The 23,999-nt window shown below is 37.1% G+C and overlaps 1 protein-coding gene across 3 annotated transcripts in view; it reads right to left on the bottom strand.

The window, feature by feature from the left end:
* The window catches only part of BMP2K (BMP2 inducible kinase), a 143,703-nt gene that overhangs the window by 83,358 nt on the left and 36,346 nt on the right, over window positions 1–23,999 (bottom strand). For all 3 annotated transcript variants that reach the window (XM_019025578.4, XM_055385136.2, XM_063705354.1), the window contains exons 2-3: window positions 8,487–8,605; window positions 968–1,073 (exon numbers count right to left, since the gene is read on the bottom strand). In XM_019025578.4, coding sequence (XP_018881123.4) covers window positions 968–1,073; window positions 8,487–8,605 — 225 coding nt within the window. The remainder of the gene's footprint in view (window positions 1–967; window positions 1,074–8,486; window positions 8,606–23,999) is intronic.

Here is a 23,999-nt window from a genome sequence, read left to right as displayed (position 1 = left end):
GGCTCCCTAGAACCACAAGTGCCAAATATGGCTTGCAAGTTTGTAGGAAATAGAATATTTGCCTCCACCTTTCCACACATTAAAATTTGTAAGGCCAGACGCGGTGGCTCATGCCTGTAATCCCAGCACTTTGGGAGGCTGAGGCGGGCGGATCACAAGGTCAGGAGATCGAGACCATCCTGGTGAACATGGTGAAACCCCATCTCTACTAAAAATACAAAAAATTAGCCGAGCGTCGTGGCGGGCACCTGTAGTCCCAGCTACTCGAGAGGCTGAGGCAGGAGAATGGCATGAACCCGGGAGGCCGAGCTGGTAGTGAGCCGAGATCGCGCCACTGCACTCTAGCCTGGGCGACAGAGTGAGACTCCGTCTCAAAAAAAAAAAAAAAATTTAAATGTCAGGAATTTTTTGATGATGATGATGATGATTAAGGTATGCTATACAAGTAAATATTTATTTTAAAACATCATATTAGGTCCAAATAAAATGTGATTTTCTATATCTAATGTTTACAAACACCACCAAGAGATTACATAAAACAGGTTTATAAAGTCTATAGATCAAAATGCATCCTCCAAATTTGTTAAATTTAATGTTTACAATAACGCAGTAGAGTTCTGGAAAAATCTTACAACATTAATATATTGACATATTATACTCTTCTTGGTTGGATTACAGAAGAATTCTATGGAGAGCAAGAACTGTAACTCTGTACCTGCTTAGGTTTCCTATTTTAAACTCAGTATCACTTTTCTCATTCTGCATTTACATGCTCATATCATAACTGCAGCAACTATGACTAGGTTTTAAATAATGTTTTAACAATATTCCTAATTAGATAATGAAAGGTAAGATTACAATAAGTGACTAGAATTAGTTAGCAGCTATCCTGGAAATAACAAAGACACCTAGCAACCCATTTAAGGAGAAACTTTTTATTACAGTACAAATGCAAAAAAATACTTACCTCGACAATATTCCATTAAGATAAGGACTTCCCATACATTATCACTAATTGAATTAACAGCACAGTCCAAATAGCCCACAATATTTTTGTGACCAGATAGCTCTTTCTGGAAAGAAAAAAAAAAATGAAAACTGGAAAATGTACATTTAGAGGTATAGAATTAGTAATGGTTTGAAGCCTAAATTAACGTAAAGAATTTCAAAAGGTAAGAATTAGGCATGAGTACAGAATCTAACATATTTCAAGCAAGCAAAGGCTTCTATGGCTTCAATAAAAAGTTTACCTGCATGTGACTGTAATTTTCTAACAGCAAATATGAAAATTATTTTTAAATTGTACTGTGAAAATGGTTCACTCAAAAGGAATAGCTCCCAAAAGTGTACAAAGAACTTGAGAATAAAATATTAGAAATTTTATTACATTTGTTTTTATCTAAAAAATAAAATAACTAAGCTCCAATATTTATTAACAATTATATTCTCATTTATTTTGCCTGCAACATATTGCAATTTACGTGTAGCTATTACATGAATTTATAGACACATGCACTTCTAACTAAATAACCTAAAAAAATGAACGAGTGGCTAAAAAGATTTCTAAAAAGAAACCATAAAGATAATGCTAATACAAATATAAGGAAATAAGAAAATGAAACATCTGAAACTTTTGCGTCTTTTACAAAATAGTCATCAGCGTACAATGAGGTTAAGAATAATAATCTACTCTGTTCTACTGGGAAATTTAAAAACTATTAAAAATATTATTTAAAATAAATTTACATCAACTATCATTACCAATAAACCTAGTTTTAACTATGCAATGTAATTTGAAATAAGGGCTAAGGGCCACTGAACATGGGAATTATTTATAAGTAAATATATATAACGGGGATGAATCATCAAAAAAGTTGACAGACCACCATTCTAAAGAACTAATCTCCCTAAAAAATGTTCAAAAGCCTAAGATTTGAGTGTGCTGCTCCTCATATATCATATCTCTCAAAATCATACAAATTCTATTGAAAGGAAGAAAGAAGTCTTGTACAAAAGTACAAGACTATAGTATCTTGACTCAAGTTAGTTAGAGAACTTAGTCTAAGCTTCTCCAACATCTTGAGGTAAATCTTTTCACCCTTCTAGCTAACAGCCTTAACTGTACAAAAGTAAATGCCAAAGCCTAATCATCTCTAATCTAGCTAAGGAATACAGAAAATAAAAGCAGAATTTTAAAAAGTCAGATTGTGCAAATGCACTTATTTGCTAACAAAAGGGATTGTAATACGTGTGCTAGTAAAGACGTTGATACAAAATAAGAAATCCCCCTCTTAGCAGGTGGATAAGTAGGACTGACATTAATAACAAGTGTTGGCAAGAATGCGGAAAAATACTTTCCTTAGAACATAAAATGGTTCAGCTGCTACGGAAAATAGTCAACATAAAAGTACATATAACCCAGCAATTCCACTCCTAGGTATATACCCAAAACAACTGAAACCAGGTACTCAAGCAAACAGATGCATGCACATATTCATGCCAGTATTAATTATAATACCCAAAAGACAGAAACAGCCCAAATGCTCATCAAATAATTTTTTAAACTGCATCAACAGATGAATGATAAATAAATTGTGTTACAGACATATAACGGGATATTATTCAGCCATAAAAAATAAAGATGCTATAATTATGTGAATTTCACCTCAACAAAACAATCTTCAAATATATATATGCACCTGTGTCTGTGTTTGTGTGTAAGCACTCAAAAAACCATGGAGAAAGAGAAAAGAGGATGAAGAGGAGGGGAGAAATGGGAGGACAAGGAAGAAGAACAAGAATAAGAAGCCATCCAGAGCACTGAGCATATGTAACCCTAAAAAAGGAGGAAATTTTTATTCTACATTTTTTTAACTACTTAGGCTAGTTAAGTTAGAGTCACTGAAGTTTTTAATGGCCTATTAAAATATTTTTCACTTTTCTTAGTATTTAAAAACAAGTTTTCCCTTGTTGAAAGATGCCTTGCCATTAATTACAGAGGTCACAGAAAAACAATCAACGTTAGAGCATGATATTAAAAGTGAAAAACAAAACTAATTGTTGTTTGTGAATAAAAACACAAACAGTGAATGCACAGGAACAGTAAACACAGAATTCAGACAGTAGGATTTTTTTGGATAAGGAGAATAGCAAAGGTGTACCTCATTTTATTGTGCTACATTTTTAAAAAGTGGTACTTTGCTTTATTATGCTCTGCAGATACTGCATTTTATACAAATTAAAGGTTTGTGGCAATCCTGCATGGAGCAAGTTTATAGGCACCATTTTTCCAATAGCATGTGCTCAGTTTGTGTCTCTGTCATATTTTGGTAATTCTCATACTATTTCAAACTTTGCCATTATTATAACAACAGTTATGATAATCTGTGATCAGTGATGGTTGATGTTATTTTCTAATTGTTTCATGGCAACACAAACTGTGTCCATATAACACAGTGAACTTAATAAATGTTATATGTGTTCTAACTGTTCCACCGGCTAGCCATTCCTCAGGCTCCCCCACTCCTTGGGGTTCCCTCTGTCATAAAACACAACAATACTGAAGAGTCCCACAATTATCGTTTTAATCAAAAGCTAGAAATAGTTAAGCTTAATGAGAAAGGCACATGGAAAGCCAAAGAAGCGTGACATCTAAGCCTTTTATTACACCAGTCAGCCAAATTTTGAATGCAAAGGAAAAATTCTTGAAGGAAGTTAAAAGTGCTACTCCCATGGACACACAAATGGTAAAAAAGCAAAACAGCCTTATCGCTGACATGGAGAAAGTTTTAATGGTCTAGACAGATCAAGCCAACCACTACATTCCCTAAAGCCAAAGCTTTAATCCAGAGCAAAGCCCCAACTGCCTTCAATTCTATGAAGGCTGAAGAAGTGAGGAAAGCTGGAGAAGAATAGTTTGAAGCTAGCAGAGGTTGGTTCATGAGGTTTAAGGAAAGAAGCCATTTCCAGCACATATTAAGTAAAAAGTAAAGCAGGAAATGCAGCAAGTTATTCAGAAGATTTAACTAAGATAACTGATGAAGGTGGCTGCACTAAACAACAGATTTTCAACATAGACAAAACAGCCTTCTATTGGAAGAAGATGCCATCTAGGATTTTTAGAGCTAAAGAGAAGAAGTCGATGCTGTATTCAAAATTTCAAAGGACAGGTTAACTCTCTTGTTAAGGGCAAATGCTACTGGTGACTTTAAGTTGAAACCAATGCTTACCTTGCCATTCCAAAACTGCTAAGCCCTTAAGAACTATGCTAAACCTACTCTGTTTGTGCTCTATAAATAAAACAACAAAGCCTGAATGACATTACATCTGTTTCCAGCATGGTTTACTGAATATTTTAAGCCCACTGTTGAAATCTACCGCTTAGAAAAAAAGATTCCTTTCAAAATATTACTGCTCATTGACAACGTACCTAGTCACCCATGAGCTCTGACGGAAATGTACAAAAAAATTAATACTGATGGCTGGGTGTGGTGGCTCTTGCCTATAATCCTAGCATTTTGGGAATCCAAGGGGGGCAGATAACTTAAGCTCAGGAGTTCATGACCAGCCTGGGCAACATGGTGAAACCCCGACTCTATTAAAAATACAAAAAAATTAGCCAGGTATGGTGGCACCTGCCTATAGTCCCAGCTCCTCGGGAGGCTGGGGCATTAGAATCACTTGAACCCAGGAGGCCAAGGTTGCAGTGAGCCAAGATCACACCACCACACTCCAGCCCTGGGCAAACAGAGCAACACATCATCATCATCATCATCATCATCATAAGAAAGAAAGAAAGAAAGAAATAAAGAAAGAAAGAAAGAAAGAAAGAAAGAAAGAAAGAAAGAAAGAAAGAAAGAAAGAAAGAAAGGAAGAAAGAAAGAAAGAAAGATTGTTTCCATGCCTGCTAACACAACATCCATTCTTCAGCCCATGAGTCAAGGAGTAATTTTAACTTTCAAGTCTTATTATTTAAAAAATATATTTCTTAAGACTATAGCTGCCATAAATAATGACTTCTCTGATGGATCTGGGCAAAGTAAATTAAAAATCTTCTGGAAAGGATTCACCATTCTAGATGCCATTAAAAACATTTGTGACTCATAGGAGGAAGTCAAAATATTAACATTAACAAGAGTTTGGAAGAGGCTGATTCCAATCCTCACAGATGATGCTGAGGAATTCATGACTTCAGTGAAGGAAGTAACTGCAGACATGGTAGAAACAGAAAAACAAAACAAAAAAACTAGAATTAAGTGGAGCCTGAAGATCTGACAGAATTGCTGTGAAATGAGGAGCTGCTTCTTATGAATGAGCAAAGATAGTGGTCTCTTGAGATGGAATCTACTTCCTGGTGAAGAGGCTGAGAACATTGTTGAAATAATAACAAAGGATTTAAGAATATTACACAAACATGGTTGATAAAGCAGTGACAAGATTTGACATGATTGCCTCCAATTCTGAAAGAAGTCCTACTGTGGATAAAGTGCTATCAAACAGTATTGCATGCTACAGAAAAAGCTTTCATGAAAGGAAAAGTCAACTGATGTGGCAAACTTCACTGATGTTTAAAACCCACTTATACCCAGTGTTCCATTATTGGAATGCTAAGCATGTGGGAGTTATTTATATCCTACTGCTCAAGGTCATCGCCAAGGTCTGATTTTTCACTATGCAAAAATTCAAAAACTTGCAACCTCCAGCATAAATGGGTTAAGAAACTTCCACAGCTACCCCACCCCTTCCTTCAGCAACCACTACCCTGATCAGTCAGCAGCCTTCAACATCAAAGCAAGACCCTCTACCAGCAACAAGACTGTACTTTGCTGAAGGCTCTGGTGATCATCAGTTGTTTTTTAACAATATTTTTAAATGAAAGTATATACAATTTTTTTAGGCATAATGGTATTGTACATTTTATAGACTACAGTGCAGTGTTGTGGTGTTATGATACTATATTGGTTTTTGTCCACAGTTCCTGGTTCATAACTCCCAAAGCCCTAGTCACAGTCTTTTGTTATAATGTTGGGCGTCTTAGGCCTCAGGAAACAGAATCTCTCTCCTGCCCTCCTTTCACCTGCCCCAAGGCAGGACTCTAATCGTTCCCCACCTTTCTGATTGTGGGTCTTAAAACTCTCCCCAGAAAGAGTCCTGCACTATACCCTGGGGGAAGGAATGCTGACCTCACGAAGCTTCCATAAAAACCCAAGAGGACTGGGTTCAGGGAGCTTCCAGATAGCTGAATATGCGAGGGTTCCTGGAGGGAGGTGTGCCCACGGAGGCAAGGAAGCTCTGTACCCCTTCCCCCATACCTCATACCCTATGCATACATCACTTCATTTGTACCCTTTGCAATATCTTTAAAATATGCCACTAACCATAAGTGTTTCCCTGAGTTCTGTGAGCCACTTCAGCCAATTAATAGAATCTAAAGAGCAGGTGGTGGGAACTGCAACTTTAAGTTAGAAGGTGAAGGCTGGAAGACTCAGCAAGTCTGCTCTTCCATCTTCTCCTTCCTGCTTTATTCTAGCCATGCTGGCAGCTGATTACATGGTGCCCACCCAGATTGAGGATGGGTCTGCTCTCATGCTACCTGGGGAAGCCAAGAAGGAGATACTCTTAAGCAGGGAGTCTCTTTACCCCTAGGGTGACTCTGGAACTGTGTGAGGTGCTGCTGGATTCTACTGGACACTTGGACAGTACACTATGAACAGCTCTTAATTGACCAACAAGGAGTGACATGGTTTACAGACGACAGTTCCAAAGTGAATGGACAACATTCTGTTTGGATGGCTGCTACTTTGACCAAAGAAAGTAAAAACATATCAGCAAGGTGGGCTGAATTGCATGCAGTTTTTTTGTTTTGTTTTGTTTTGTTTTTACAGTAATGGCAGAACTGAACAGTGGCGGAAGCCCCTGTGTTTGAGTTTTTTTTACTGACTCACAGGCAGTAATCAATGGCCTGGCCACACAACCTATGGAAATTTGAGGGGTGCATTAAAGTAGAACAAGTCAGTGCCCATCAGAAGAACTCCCTTCCAGATTGGGAAGGTCATTGGAATCAGCAAGCAGGTGTGCTATGTGTCTATGAGCACACATAGGGGTATTGCAGCAGTGCAGACATAGGATGAATAAAGACATGTTCCTTTTGCACCCTCACAGGCACGTAATGCCAGTGAGAACTGTTCTAAGTGTCAGCAAGACAGACAGAGACTACCGATGGCTATGGATGAGATTCCCTGATAGGAAGACCCTGAACATAGCTGGCAAGTGAGACTGATGCTGGTAGCCCTCAGGGGGCTACGAATAGGTCTTGAGAGGAATAGACATTGACTCTGGACCGGGCTTTGCTTATGCAATGGAATACAAAAATGCTCAGAGTGCCATAAAAAAAAAAAAGAAAGAAAGATAAGACAGTGTATTGGGTTAGAGGGCCAACTATCATTTCTTCAGACCAAGGAACACAATGTACAGTCCATAATGTTCAACAATGGGGCAGAGAAAGGTCCTCCACAGAGTAATAGTTTGATATAGAAGTAGAATAGGCAACTGAAACATTGGTCTAAAATGGGGAGATAAAAACTGTAACCATAACTTTTGTATGCACTGGGAAGCCAAAAAAACTGTGTGACTTGCTTTCTTGCAACATTCACTTTATTGCAGTGGTCTGGAACCAAACTCATATCTTCAAGGTATGCCTATACAGGGATACAGTTGAGAAGGAACACAAAGAAGGCTCCAGTAGTATTTGTAGGGTTTAATTTCTTAAGCTGGATGATGAACAAGTTTGGTGTTTACTATATGACTCAGTAAATATTTCTATCCTGAAAATACTCCACAATTAAAAAGTATTTAAGAAAAAAAAAAAGAAAGAAAGCAGAGTAGCTTTAAAGTATACAGGATGATGTGTGTAGGTTACATGCAAATACTACATTTTACATACGGGCCTTGAGCATTCTCAGATTTGAGCATCTGCAGAGTTTAGTATCCGTAGTGGGTCCTAGAACCAAATCGCCATAGAAGACCAAGGGACAACTATACTGCAAATTACCAGATTATCTTCTGATTTAATGATCTTCAAAGATTATTATAAATAAGCAGCTTGCCTAAAAGCTGGTTAATGTTATAGAAAACAAAACAGGCCAGGCACGGTGGCTCACACCTGTAATCCCAACAGTTTGGGAGGCCAAGGCAAGCAGATCACTTGAGGTCAGGAGTTCAAGACCAGCCTGCCCAACATGGTGAAACCCTGTCTCTACTAAAAATACAAAAAATTAGCCAGGTATGGTGATGGACACCTGTAATCCTGGCTACTTGGGAGTCTGAGGCATGAGAATTGCTTGAACCTGGGAGGTGGAGGTTGCAGTGAGCTGAGATCACGCCACTGCGCTCCAGCCTGGGCGTGCCACTCCACTGCACTCCATCCCAAGAAAAATAAAAAATAAAAACTTGCAAAATTTCTGAAAGAGAACTACTCCTTCACTTACCATAATTGTAATTTCCCTTTTACAAACATTGAGGTCTGGCATGTTATTGACATACATTCGCTTCAATGCACATCGGATTCCACCGTGAGTACGCACGAGGAAAACTGTGGAGAATCCACCTAGAAAAACAAAGCACCCATTAATTTAAAAGAAACAAAAACAAATGCCAAAATCATGTAATATAATCATAGAGCATATTGGAGGAAAATAAACAATGATTGTGCCCAAGACAAAAACAAGTGCAATAAGCCACTAGTAGATTAAATGCCAAAACACTGGCTTCCTAAGTCAATCATGAAGTAGTACTTAGAGGAAAATATGCTTCTCAAACGAAGACGCTTCTCTCTTAAAGGTTAAAATTTCACCTTTTGCACTAGAATACCTTTTATGTAGTATAGTGAAAAATGTCACAATTATGTTACTAAAGTTTGGTATATACAAGTGACTGCCTACGTATCAGAATCTCCCTCTTGGATGACAAAACACTGACGTTATTCAACACGAGACATCAATGGGATCAGATAGGTGCTTCCCTCCTCCAGTTCCAGAAGATGAACCAATATTATTCTAAGCCCATCACAGGAATCTCATTTCCCCTTATCAGTAACTGATTTAGGATTGGGTATGTAACTAGTTCTTGCTAATTGAACATGTAAAGTCAGCCCGAGTTGCAGGGAATGATTTTCCATAGATAAAAGACTGGTAGAGAAGGCCCTGCTCTTTTGCTTTTTGATTTTGTTGCCTATGATGTTTAGCCCTAATGCAGTCATCTATGGCCATAATGGAACAAAGAATCAGAAAGAAAATGATCCAAAACACAGACATTTGGCCTACTGAATCAGCCAACTCTGGAACCACCTCCCTCTAGAACTCACACAGTAAATGTCTTCATTACTTAAGCCATGGTTTATATGGAAATTCTGTTTTTTGGGTTTTTTTGTTTTTGTTTTTGAGATGGAGTTTCACTCTTGTTGCCCAGGCTGGAGTACAGTGGCACAATCTTGGCTCACCGCAACCTCCGCCTTCCAGGTTCAAGCAACTTTCCTGCCTCAGCCTCCCAAGTCGCTGGGACTATAGGCGCCTGCCACCACACCTGGCTAATTTTTTGTATTTTTAGTAGAGACGAGGCTTCACTATGTTGGCCAGGCTGCTGGTCTCGAATTCCTGATTTCATGATCCGCCCACCTTGTCCTCCCAAAGTGCTGGGATTACAGGCGTGAGCCACAGTGCCTGGCTGGGAATTCTGTTAACTGCAGCTAAGAAAGCATCTTATCTGAAGCACTAGGTAGGTATCCTAAAGAACAATTCTGTCACATCTAAACAAAGATTTCTACATGAAGTTTTTAAAATTTATCTTGACACAGAATATGCTATAGCTCAATTACTTTTTATAAAATGGTGTGTCACTTGCATTAATTTAATAGCCTTTAAAAAGCAGCATCCTCAGCAATAATAAGTCACCTGCACTCAGATCAATACAAAGTTGTAAAAGGAAAAAAACTATTAGGAATACATAATAGGGGAAAAGAGTTCTGATATGATTTGGCTGTGTCCCTACCGAAATCTCATTTTGAGTTGTAATAATCCCCACGTCAAGGGCAGAGCCTGGTGGAGATAATTGAAACATGGGGGCAGATTCCCTCAGACTGTTCTTGTGGTAGTGAATAACTCTCACAAGATCTAATGGTTTTATAAATGGGATTTGCCCTGCATAAGCTCTCTTGCCTGCCACCATGTAAGTTGTAACTCTGCTCCTCATTCACCTTCTGCCATGATTGTGAGGCCTCCCCAGCCACACGGAACTGTCAGTTAATTAAATCTCTTTCCTTTATAAATTACCCAGTTGTGGGTATGCCTTTATTAGCAGCATGAGAACAGACTAATACAAGCTCCTAGGAAACTCCAGAATCAGTACATACTCTTTCCAGATTCTCTACAACTTCCATTTCCAGTTATAAGAAACTGCACAACTTCCCTTTTGTAGATCTGGATTTCCACATATATAGTGTTAGGGAAATCAAATCAACCACCCCACAAGGCAGTTCTAGGAATAAATCAGATGATGATGATGTTTGGGAAAGGTACTTTACGTAAAATCTCTAACAATGCAGGGCATTACTTTAAAAGAAACTCACTTAGCACTAATTTCATATGTAAACATTAACAAGCCAGAAAGTAAAAGACCTAATAGAAAGGGCCACTTAAACTACCATAATTTTATTTGGTTACAAAAACTAAGGAAAATGTGGAAAGAAAGAATTTATCTAGATAAAGAGACAGTACGAGTACAGCTGAGAGAAATCATTTAAATAGCATTTGTTTTGAGACATTTATCTATCTAGGTCTAGATTATTCCTCTATAACAATGCTTTCCCAAACATAGCTTTGCATCAGAATTGCCTGAGGTGGTCTGTGTATGAATTTATCTTGAACAGTTTCCAAATTCTGGCCCCAAGTCTGAATCAGTAGGCCTATAATGGGGCCCCATTTATATATCTATATAGATATACAGATATAACTATATAACTATATATATATACCTGTATATATACCTACATATATACCTATATATATACCTATATATAACTATATATAACTATATAACTATATATAACTATATATATAACTATATATACAACTATATATACAAAACTATATATATATATGAGAGAGAGAGCACTAAAAATCTCCCTACTTGTTGTACTATTTTACTCTTGTATATGTTTTAAATCGTTTATTAGATGGAAGAGGGAAAAGAGTTCCCCCAAATGGTTCTGATGCACAACCAAGTTATGTAGTCACTGAAGTAAGTTCCCAGAGGAACCATGGATCCTATATACCTATTCTTACCCACCCACAGAACAATGTGATTTTATCCCTATGAATTACAGAAATGAGAAAAAAAAGTATCAAGTAGGTTTTCTTCATAAAAACCATTCCCAAAATGAGAGCTTTCCAATTCTACTAACCCTAATTTAGACAGATCTTATCAAATGTTAAGTTTTCTGAACACAGAAGATACGTTGAACTTCAAGAAAGAAATTCTACCTAAACATGGTAAACAGTGATCGTTAATTGTATCTGCTTTGAGAATAAAATGTAATAAATGTTTATGTTTTCCCCAGTACTATCTTTTCAATAATTTTCTGATAAGCTAATATTATTTCTGTTTGAAGAATGCACTTACGGGGAGGTAACTAGTTAGGACACTATAGCAGTCCAAGAGAGGAGTGTAATACTTGCCACCAATCTATAGCTTATCAAATTCTTAAGTATTTATTTTTCCTCACAGAACTCTTTCATGACCAACCCAATTTCACGTTCATCACTCACTCAGGTACTTCTATCTAGAATTTGACTATATTATCATGTGCCTCAGTTTTCCACAAATTTCTGTACATAAATCATAAGATTATTGGCAGTAACCACAGACTCTACATATATATGTCCAATTTAATACTGTAAAGCATAGTTGTTACATTAATGCTAAATGTTATAATTCCAAACATGAAATTATGAGAGTATTATAAAGCATTCTAAATGTTCTCAAAATCCCATAAAAGCAAAATTGTGACAGATATTGATCTGATGAAATTGATCTGATGAAATAAATTGGGATATTGATCTGATGAAATAAAATGGGAAATAAATGTGTACTTATAAAAGTAAATAAGAAAAATAATTGGTATCTTTTGCACTCTATAAACTATATAAATTGTATAACTCAATATAGAAGTTTCATTCATAGGCGTATTCTTTAAAGAGCAGTAATTTTCAGCCTCCTCCAACTTTTTTCAAGGGTAGGATATAACATTTACACATGAAATAATTTCACAGGACACCTAATGGAAATCTTACCTCTGGTCTCCACATACACACAAAAAAGGTAACCAGATTAAAATGACAGAGTAGTTTTGTTAAGCCAATCTAAATTTGTTTCAACTAAGAAAAATCATAATGGACAATCCTCCATCTAATCTCAAGTGCCAGCCCACCCAGGATATCTCTCAATTGTTATACACTGTAGTATGGTAGTAATAAAATAATGACAACATAGTTTACACTCACTTGGAAACCACTGCTCTAGAGATGCCAGGTCTCTGTAATAACTATATATGAACATATGGCATATACTGCTACAGACTAACTTCTTCTTGTAAGCCATTATTTATTCCTTCTATTAAGCAATTATTTTTCCATGCTTTGTCATTTCCATGCTTTAATTAAATCATTTTTAATGTACTGATGCTGTACATATTTGTAACTCCCCTCAAATTCACTTAAAAAGATAATGCAAAAGAATGAAAAGTGATACAGCCAATGTATCTATCCTTCGTATCTTTCCCACAGTTCCTCTGGCATAGTTATTAATTCATCAACTAGAGGTACCCAAAGGAGTAGAAATTGATCAATAACAAAATAATCCTTAAAACAGGGCTAAGTAGTTCACTGGCAAATAGGAAAACTGACTTAAAGTCAGTCAGACCTCTTGATTCGCTACCGCATTCCCCACAGCCAGGCCAACACTCGCCCCTGTGCAGTATTAATTAAACTAGCAGTATATATGGGACATCAGGAAACATTTTGGGGCATGGGAAGAGAAGAAAGGTGAGTGTAGTCCTAAAAAAACAAAGAATTAAGTAAATGCCTACTGAAAAGAGAAGCCCCCCACCTCAACTCAAGACCACTGTTCAGCTCTCTAAATGTAAAAAGTAAATAACACTGGCAGCCAGACATACAGGGTTAGTCACAAATGGAAATTGGAAACAATTTTTTTTTTCTGGGAAACTGGAAAAAACATACAGATAATGAAATGTGGGAGTCACACAATTTAAAAGTGGCTTTCTGCATCGTCACACTAAAGTGAAGCCCCAAGTCAAGAAACTTGCCCCACTTACACAAAGCGCATCATCACTTTAGAACTTCACTCTTTAAAAAGAACAGACATAAAAAGATGATCAGACGTTCAAAGAAACCCTTTAAGATGACAAGACAGTAAAACAAGCAAACAGAAAAAAAGAACTTTGAAGAGGTGCTGGGAGCTAAAGAAATCATCCAAAGAACCTATAAATATTCTTAAGAGTAGAAGAAAGACATTGCAGTCATGAAATAAGAGCAGAGTTCTACAAAAGGGATATTTGGAGAATGAGAAATTACTTTTACAAAATAGAATAAAGAAATCAAAAGTTAAAGCTTCAACAGAGGAGCTAGAAGATAAAATTAGGGAAATATTCCACAATATTTTTCAGAGGATAAAAGACTGTAATATTAAAAAAACAGTCCAGGCCGGGTATGGTGGCTCACGCCTGTAATCCCAACACTTTGGGAGGCCGAGGTGGACGGATCACCTGAGGTCAGGAGTTTGAGACCAGCCTGACCAACATGGTGAAACCCCACCTCTACTAAAAATACAAAAATTAACTGGGTGTGATGGCACATGCCTGTAATCCCAGCTACTTGGGAGGCTGAGGCAGGAGAATTGCTTGAACCCAGGAGGCAGAGGTTGCAGTGAGCCACGATCATGCCATTGCACTCCAGCCTGGGCAACAAGAGCAAAACTCCGTCTCAGAAAAAAAACAGTCCACCAGATCCAGTATCTAAACAACAGACTCTCCAGAAAAAGAAAAGAGAAAAGAGGTGAGAAAAAAATGTATCAAAGATATAACACACACATTCACACACACATCAAACTTGAAGTACATCAGTTTCCATATGAAAAGGGCTCACCAAGCAAATACCCAGCACATAGAACAAAAAGATCCACATCAAGGCTCATCATCATGAAATTTCAGAAGGCTCAAGATAACAAGAAAACCCTAAAAGTTACCAGAAGAAGAAAATGGTTGCATATTTGCCTTAGAATGGCTTCAGCCCTATATCCATATCCAGTCATCTCACATAGCAATAGATGAATGTGTAAGCACAAGTAAGCTAATACTATTATTAAATGGGGATATTATATACCGATGGCATTTTACCAAATACTTCCTGCTAAATTTCTAAATTTCAGTTAGACTAAAATTAGCCTAAAAACTTTTAAAGTTGCTTCAAGATTTCTCCATTTTCACAGTTATTATAGTAAGATAACCAACATAATTGTACAATAACATTAATAATGCCAGTAATAGTAAGAATATCCAGAAAATACACTAGAATCCACACCCTATTAGATGACAAAAAAGACCTAGATATTATATACTGAGCAAGACTGAGTATTGCAAAATCATTTCAAAGTGCCCAACAAGAAATGAAAGGATTTTGTCCTTTATATTAACAATGAATATTATGGGGGTTGGAGGTTTTGAAGCAATAAGCACTTCTATGCATAATGCCTGGTAAGTGAATAGGCATACAATATTATTTATTGAATGAATGAATCAATGAAAGATAGAAAAAAATGTTCCGCTAAATTTCTTCTTGGAATCTAGCATATCAAGGGGAAGGCGGAAGCAAGGCTTTCGGAGTCAGACATAAAAGTGAATACTAACTCCACCATTACTAATTGTGTGACCAAATGCAAATTAATTTCTGAGCCCCAGTTTCCTTATACATTCAGCAGAGATAATAAGATCTCCTCATAGGACTATTCTAAAGAATAAATGAGATTATGTATGAGCCCCAGTTTCCTTATACTTTCAGCAGAGATAATAAGGTCTCCTCATAGGACTATTCTAAAGAATAAATGAGGTTCTGTATGCAAAGCATTAATACAATTCATTCCATAAATGGTAGCTTTTGTAACTACTACTAATACAATTAGTAGTATTAGGCTGCTGCTATTACTACTTGGCCAGGCACAGTGGCTCACACCTGTAATCCCAGCACTTTGGGAGGCCAAGGATGGTGGATCGCCTAAGATCACACCTGTAATACCAACACTTTGGGAGGCCAAGGAGAGTGGATGGCCTGAGCTCAATATCCATTTTCTGGATATTCTTACTATTACTTTTATGTCTGACCCCAAAAGCCTTGCTTCCGCCTTCCCCTTGATATGCTAGATTCCAAGAAGAAATTTAGCGGAACATTTTTTTCCATCTTTCATTGATTCATTCATTCAATAAATAATATCGTATGCCTACTCACTTACCAGGCATTACACATAGAAGTGCTTATTGCTTCAAAACCTGACCAGCCTGGGCAACATGGTAAAACCTTGTCTCTAATAGAAATATAAAAAATTAGCCAGGCATGGTGGCATGCACATGTAATCCCAACAACTCAGGAGGCGGAAGCACAAGAATCGCTTGATCCTAGGAGACAGAGGTTGCTGTGAGCTGACATCATACCACTGCACTCCAGCCTGGGCGACAAAGCAAGACTCTATCTCAGGAAGAAAAAAAAAAAAAAAAAACACTGCTTCATCTTACGAAGGTTAGAGTTAAACTACACATTCTAAAAAAGAAGACTGGAAATGAATACATGGCTTGATAAACAAGCTAATATAAACACAGTAAAATTCAAGGAGACTATACTTAACTGCTTAACCATGCCCAAGGCATATGTGGATAAAAGTGTAAACAGAAGTACAAAATAAGTTATTCAAACCTAAAATCAGCTTATAAAATACTTTTTTAAGAACTGGAAATGTGAGGTGTTAAATGAAGGCTAAGATCATCTCTTTTTTCCAACATCATTTAAGAAATGCAAATCAAAACCACAATGAGATACCATCTCACGCCAGTCAGAATGGTGATCATTAAAAAGTCAGGAAACAACAGATGCTGGAGAGGATGTGGAGAAACAGGAATGCTTTTACACTTTTGGTGGAAGTGTAAATTAGTTCAACCATTGTGGAAGACAGTGTGGCGATTCCTCAAGGATCTAGAACTAGAAATACCATTTAGACCCAGCAATCCCATGACTGGGTATATACCTGAAAGATTATAGGTATTATAATGGGTATATATCCAAAGGGTTGATGGGTGCAGCAAACCACCATGGCACATGTATACCTATGTAACAAACCTGCACGTTATGCACATGTACCCCAGAACTTAAATTTAAAAAAAAAAAAAAATCTCTTTTTTTAAACACCATAATTCACCTCTATGTTTTGGCTTAGTTTGCCTAATGGAACAGCAATTCAATATAGCCACTCAAAATAAGATCTAAATGAATGCCTCCCCCATCCATTTTAGGGAGGAAAAGCCGTAAAATTGTATTATGTTTATTAAGCATCACTCTGACTCTATTACCATAATATAAGAAAAAAATATATGTCTGTTCTTTGTTCCTAGTTTCTGGTACAGAGCTTCAGAACCACTTAGAATTCCTTAGTAGACATGTCTTTATTATGCTAAGAGGTTAAGTCATCATGGGGCCCCTACATAGCTTCAGAATGGGGCTGATCACCAGAAAACCAACTAGAGGTTAGACAGATTAGATGAGAGGGTTGGAACTTTCAGCCCCTCCCTTCCCTTTCCCCCCACCCCCTACCTCTGCGGATAGGAGAGAGACTAGAGATCGAGTTCAATCATATGGCCAATGATTTAATCAACCGTGCTTCTTTTGTGAGACCTCAATAAAAGCACTGAATACGAGGTTCCGAGTTTCCTGGTTGGTGAACATACGGCTGTACTGGCAGAATGGTGTACCTAGCATGGGGATAAAAACTTCTGCACTCAGCACCCTTCCAGACCTCCTTGTGCTATGTACCTGTTCATCTTGTTCATTCGTGTCCCTTCTGATAGAAGAGTAATTGTAAGCATAGCACTTTCCTGAGTTCTGTGAGTCACTGTAGCAAATTATCAAACCCAAAGGGAACCCCCATATTTGCAGTCAATTAAGTTTATCAGAAGTACAGATGACCCCCAAGACTTAGAGCTGGTGTTTGAAGTGGGGGTAGTCTTGTTGGACTATGTCCCTTAACCTGTGGAGTCTGTGCTAACTCTGAACAGTTAAGTGTCAGAATTGAATGGAATTGTTGGATACCCAGTTGGTGTCAGAGAATTGTTTTTGGAACACAGCTATTTACTCAGGAATAATAGTTATGCATGTATTTTATCTTCTGCTTAGGAAGATGAGAAGCATGCATTCAACTAACAATTAAGAAGCTTTAAATTTATCCAGTATTCAAAACTGATTGTCAAGAAGCCAAATGGTCCTCAAAATCAGTACCGAATATTTCAGAGACATGTAATATGAATTAATGAGTACTTGATAAATTTTTAAATATTTGTTTGTCCATACAATTAGACTTCCTTTCAGGTTGTACTGCATTTCTTGAAAACACAAATTCCTGTCCAGACCATAAGCTGACTATCAATATGTCTCTTCTGCTATGCATTAAGCAACTTGAGAAGGGCTTCATACGATAGTAAATACACGATGAATAATCAATGTGTCCAGTTACCTATGAACTAACCAAGCGCCTCTGATTTCCCATAAGAGGGAATTTTTTAAATGCTTTATTATAACATACACTAATTTCTTCGACATGACAAGTAAAAGTGATCGATTCACTACAAGAAATTAATTTAGTCCAGCATAATTTGCACTTAGTGAACATCTCTCAGGTCTTAACCAGTACTTTATTTACAAAGAACTGAAAATCCATCTTGAAGGAAGTCAAATAAAAGTAGATACCATTAAATGTTTCTGTAACTGTAGTTTTCCATGCATTTTCTTGCCCAATTACTCATTCCCAAAAATGACAAGACACTGTTAGTGAAATTGTGAGAAAAAGTATCAAAGTGAGTAGAAAAAAATGAGTAGAATATTTAAAAATTGATTCACCAAGGATCATCAATGTATGCTAAAATCATAGATGAAACGTTAATAAACAGGATATTCATACAGTACCCAAGTATGAAAGGAAAAACATCACTTTACAAGGCAGAGATCTGGTAGTCACTAACACTGGGACAACCTGACATTATACGTTTCTTAATGTGATGCAGTATAAAGTAAACAGCATCGCCTATGAAGCACCCTTGCCAAAAAACCTTTAGCCTGAAAAAACCTTAAGGTTTAACTTCACGTTACCAAAAACATACAGGAGCCAGAAAGAGGAAAATGATTACAGAAAGAAGAAATCAGACAAAGCTAGATGTGGAACACTATACAAGATAACTAGAAAAGAGTCAATGTGACCCATTTTTTAGAGCGAGTGAGGGTCATTCTATGCAATACGTAATCATTGACTGAATTCCAGTTTCAAAGAAACAACTGTAAAACATGGTTGTTGTTGGTGCTCAACTATTTGAAAGCAATCTGTACACATCATGTCACTTTACTCATCAATATTTTTTTAAGTTTCCATCCTCCATGAACTTCTTGTAATTTACCCACTAATGCTTAATGAGTACTTAAACACATGTATATCCTAAAAGTCCATATATTATTCTATATAACTATAATACCCTCTGTCCTACATAAGAAAATAATTATTATCTTGTACAGTCCCTATTCAAAATTACCCACATGTTGTAAAAATGTATAAAGGAAATGTGGTAAAATGTTATTAGTAATTGAATGTATGTGATGGGCATATTATTCACTGTACCACTCTTTCAACTTCTGTATATTTTAATTTTTTTCACAACAAAATTGGAAGAAAAAGAACAAGAAACAAAGTATGTTTTTCCCCAGGCGATTTCTCTCTTGCCATGCAACAACTTCACTATCACCACTGAGAATTATCTGCAGATTATCCAGACTTGAAACATCCCCAAAGGCACCAGAAATCTCTTGCCACATAAAATGTTTATGGTATCCTAGGGACCTACATCCCTAGGATATAGTTCCTATATCCTAGGTCCAACATCCCAACACATGCCAGCACTGTATGTTTATTAAAGATTGGGCTGTTAGTGATATTTACTCCTATCAAGTTTGTTTTCCTAGGGACTTGAAGAAGAGAGATAGATGAAGGGATAAAATTACACATGGTCTTTCTGCACTGTATTAATCATCAAACATCATGCAAATCAGTAAAACAGAGGAAATACCAAGCTGTCCCACAACTTCTGGTTTCAACCATTGCCAAAGAAAACAATGTCATTTGAAAACAATCTTCAAGATAAGTGGAACAAGCACTTATTTGCCTGTGGGGTTTGAGCCAAAGCAAAGTTCCTCCTACCCAGTGGCCACTGGCCTGTGACACATCAGAGCCTTGTTACTTTAGATTAAGGCAATGACTCCAGGAGTTTCTTTTAAAGTGGAAATATTCCTAAAGAGTAATTATTAACTTAAATTCTTACCAAACTTACTACATCAGTAAGTGCTATTTCCCACAAGGCAATGAAGGAATGAGTCGGTACATTTGACTGGGCCAAGAACAGGAAGAGAAGGAGAAGAAACAAAAAATATATTGTCTTATTTTATTCTCAACACATGTGAGGCATTTATCTTGTTATCCCCATTTTACAGATGAAGAATAAACCAAACAGTGAAAATGAAGGAAAAGAGCTAGCCAACACAAACCAGATATGATGGAGACAGAAGGACTTTTGATCTTTTCCCATACAAATCTCATAGTTTAATGATTTTTACAGTCCACAACTACCCTTGTTAGAGTTATGCCAGGAGAAAAATCTAGGTACATAATTACAAATGGGAAGATGTAGGAATAACAGAATTTAGGAGGAACAAAAAGAAAATGAAGTAATCAAGAGAGAACAATAGAGTCTCTAAAATTTTATTCTAAATAGAACCTTACTTAATAGGCAGCACTCCTTATACAAAAAAGGCCTGCAGGCCAAAAACCATGTTTGCTTTGGATTATTCAGTGCCTTAAAAAAGACTGCACTGTATCAGATGACAATCTAGATTTTTCTTGAAAAACTTAGAAATAGAGAAACAGTGGGCCCTCATTCTTACACGACATCAACCAAATGGCATTAGTTGCTGAACCCTTTACACAAGGCATGTGCTAATGCAGTTCATCACAGCCCCCTCTACCCTCCATTGTCTCAGGGCACTGTCCCAGTTTACTCTTTTACATTATGCGCCTGGCCTTTACAGGCATCTGAGTTTGCAGGCCCTACAACAAGAACTTCTAATAATTTACACACAACAATATTTAGGCTTGAAATACTTATTCAATGCCTCTCTTGTCCACTAGGATGTAAGTTCCATAAGGGGAAAGACTGCAGACACCTTGTTTATCACAGTATCATCGATGCTTACCACTTTGTCAGACACTCAAATATCTGTTGAGTGAATAACTTAAAATCAATGAACTACTTCTCCTGGGAAGTTCTTCTAATTGATAAGCTACAATTGCTATGTTGATCATTTATGAATAAAAAGCAATTAATCTCTGATTCATTATTTTCCCTTGATGTTTACTACATTTCTAATATACTATTCAAATTCTGAAAACAGAATTTAATTTCTTTACCACATATATCATGTTTAGTCTAATTATTACATGACAAACTGTAATATGAAAATCCTTTTGATTCCATCCTTTAAAAAATACTTCAAATTTACCAATTAATTCTTAATATTACTTCAAATTAGGCTATTATCTCTTTTCTTCCTGAAGAGAAATTACCTCTTTATACTTAAAAAGAAGTAAATCAAAATATTTTATGGGTTTTCATGTACCAGGCTTCATGCTATACCTTCACATAATTACCTCATTTAATTCTTAACACATATTTTTGGTATTAACTTTATTCCTCTACTTTTTAAAAATAGAAATGATAATAAGCTCTGAGGATTTTAGCAAGTTCTTCAAGATCATGACTATCAACAGCAGAGCCACAATTAAGATACCAATTTCACACCAAAGTGTATAGTTTCCACTGACCATAGTGGTCTAAAAATGAAACAATATGAGGCCTAAAGATAAAGTAGTAACAGGAGAAAAGGAATGACCTTTATTTTCAGGAAATACATCCTTTCTCATCATTACCCTGAAAATTGGAGTCCTCATCTAATTTCATTCATTGCTCTTAAAGTTGGAGTGTTCATCCAATTTCCCAAATTGGGGGAAAAAAACATTGAAAAATTAGTTAAGCTCCTTTATCAATCAGCCAAATGAAAGAATCTTAGAATTAAGCCACTATGAAATTAAAGTGCCAGTCTCTAGATGTGAATATAATAATATCAAATGTAGTAAAGGCATCAAGAGCAGCAAACTATATTTTTTTAAAAAAGTTATGAAAGGGAAAAAATCTGTAATATATCATTTTTTTTTTTGCCCTTGACAAGTGTATTAGTCTGTTCTCACACTGCTAATAAAGACATACCCAAGGCTGGGTAATTGATAAAGGAAAAGTTTAATTGACTCACAGTTCATCATGGCTGGAGAGGCCTCAGGAAACTTACAATCATGGCAGAAGGGGAAGCAAACACGTCCTTCTTCACATGGCAGCAGCAAGCAGAAGTGCTAAGCAAAAGGGGGAAAAGCCCCTTATAAAACCATCAGATCTTGTGAGAACTCACTATCATGAGAACAGCACAGAGGAAACTGCCCCCATGATTAAATTACTTCCCAGCGGGTCCCTCCCATGACATGTGCGGATTATAGGAACTACAATTCAAGATGGGATTTGGGTGTGGACACAGTCAAACCACATCAACAGGCTAACGTTTTAAAAAGAACACAAACATATGAAACGATTAAAGAATCAATTAAAGAAGGTAGAACCTGAAAGATGGATAATAATAGGACAGTAAGGGAGGAAGAGCTCAAGCACAGGGCAGAGAATAGCATTTGCAATGGCATGAGCATGACAAAAAGAAAATGCCATTTTTAACTCAAAAAAGGAGTAATTCTAGAGGACAGAGGGAAACAGATGTCTACACCATGTCACCACTGCCAAGGAACATTTCCCTACCTTCACCCACTACAAAACACTACTTTTCCTCTCATTCCAAGTCCCCATTTTGCTTTTTCACACTCCCCTAGACTCATTCTTACATTGCTGGAGCATCTGCTTCAAGTCAAAGAAACTACACCATTTAGTAATTCATTTATTCATTCAACAATATATATTAAATGCTCAGAATGTGCCAAATACTGATCTACGTGCTATGAACAAAACTAACTACAAGCAAATCAGAGAACTGCCCTTGTGAGCTTACATTCTAGAATGACTGAAACAAAATAAACAAGTAAAATATACAGTACATAGAAGACAACGGTAAGTCCTGAGAAGAAAAAAATTAAAGCAAGATTAGATGGTCCCTTGGAAGATTGTGTTGGCAGAAGGATTGGAGGAGGCTGAAATGTTTAATCAAGGTACATGGGGAAGACCAGAGGTGACTTTGAGTAAAGATAGGAAGAAAGTGAGGGAATGGGCCATGCAGACCTCGAGGCAAGTACATTCCAGGTAAAGAGAACAGAAGTGCAAAGGCCCTAAGGCAGGAGGCATGGTTGATAAGTTTGAGGAACAGCAAAGGGATCAGAAAGCCTAGAGCAGAATAAATAATGGGGAACAAAATAAGAGAGGTCAGAGTAAACAGAGAGCCAGATCATGCAAGGTCTTGGATGAGGGTAATGTCACTGGCTTTTGCTCCAAGAGAAATGGAAAGCTACTAGAGGGTTCTCAGCAAAGGAGTGGCATGACTGGAATCAAATTTTAATATGACCACTGTGTGAAGAACAGAGTGAAGATAGACAAGATCAGAAGCAGGGAAATCAGTAAATCTGCAATAATTTTGTTGCAATTTAATAGTGGTTTTGATCAGGGCAGTGGGAATTAGTGAGAAATGAAAGAATTCTAGATATATTTTGAAGGCAGACCTGACAGGATTTCCTGAATGACTGAATATGAGAGAAAAACAGTTTAAAACAACTGCAAGGTTTCAGGGCTTTTGGACTGAGGAAATAGAAGAACAAAGTCATTAAATGAGATGGAGAAGACTGCTGACTTATTTAAAATGGGTCTCATGTGTTTCTGCATATCTTTTTTTTCTCCTTTTGAGAAAAGGTCTCACTCTGTTGCCCAGGCTGGAGTGCAGTGGCATGATCATAGCTAACTGCAGCCTTGATCCTCCAGGCTCAAGCGATCCTCCCACCTCAGCCTCCCAAATAGCTGGAACTACAGGCACACACCACCATGCCAGCTAAGTTTTTTAATTTTTTGGTAGAGATGGGGGTGTGGGGGGTCTCACTATGTTGCCCAGGCTGGTCTCCAACTCCTAGGCTCAAGTGATCCTCCTGCCTTGGCCTCCCAAAGTGCTGTATCACAAGCATGAGCCACCACAGCCATAATAGTCTTAGCCAGATTAACAGCACTTTGCTATATTTCTCAGAGCCTTAATTCCCACAGGGTTATGGGAAAGGGCCAGGTGATACCTTCATATGCAGTGGGTTGCATTACATGAAAACAACCCTGAGTTTAGAGAATCAGAATCTTTAATGGGTAATAAGTCTTCCCTTGGGGAAGGAGACTTAGTAGGGTAAAATCTCAGACTTTTAACAGGTCTTGACAGACAACAGAGAAGGTGTAGGCAGAATATCAACAGCACAGTTTTGGACATACCAAGTTAGAGATGCCTACTGGACATCCAATAGGAGATGTGAAATTGGTGATTAGAATTGCAAGAGTAAAGTTC

Source organism: Gorilla gorilla, chromosome 3 (genome assembly GCF_029281585.2).
Source record: "Gorilla gorilla gorilla isolate KB3781 chromosome 3, NHGRI_mGorGor1-v2.1_pri, whole genome shotgun sequence".
Lineage (NCBI taxonomy): Eukaryota > Metazoa > Chordata > Mammalia > Primates > Hominidae > Gorilla > Gorilla gorilla.
The sequence above is the reverse complement of the archived record's forward strand: the minus strand, read 5'-3'. Positions and strand labels throughout refer to the sequence as shown.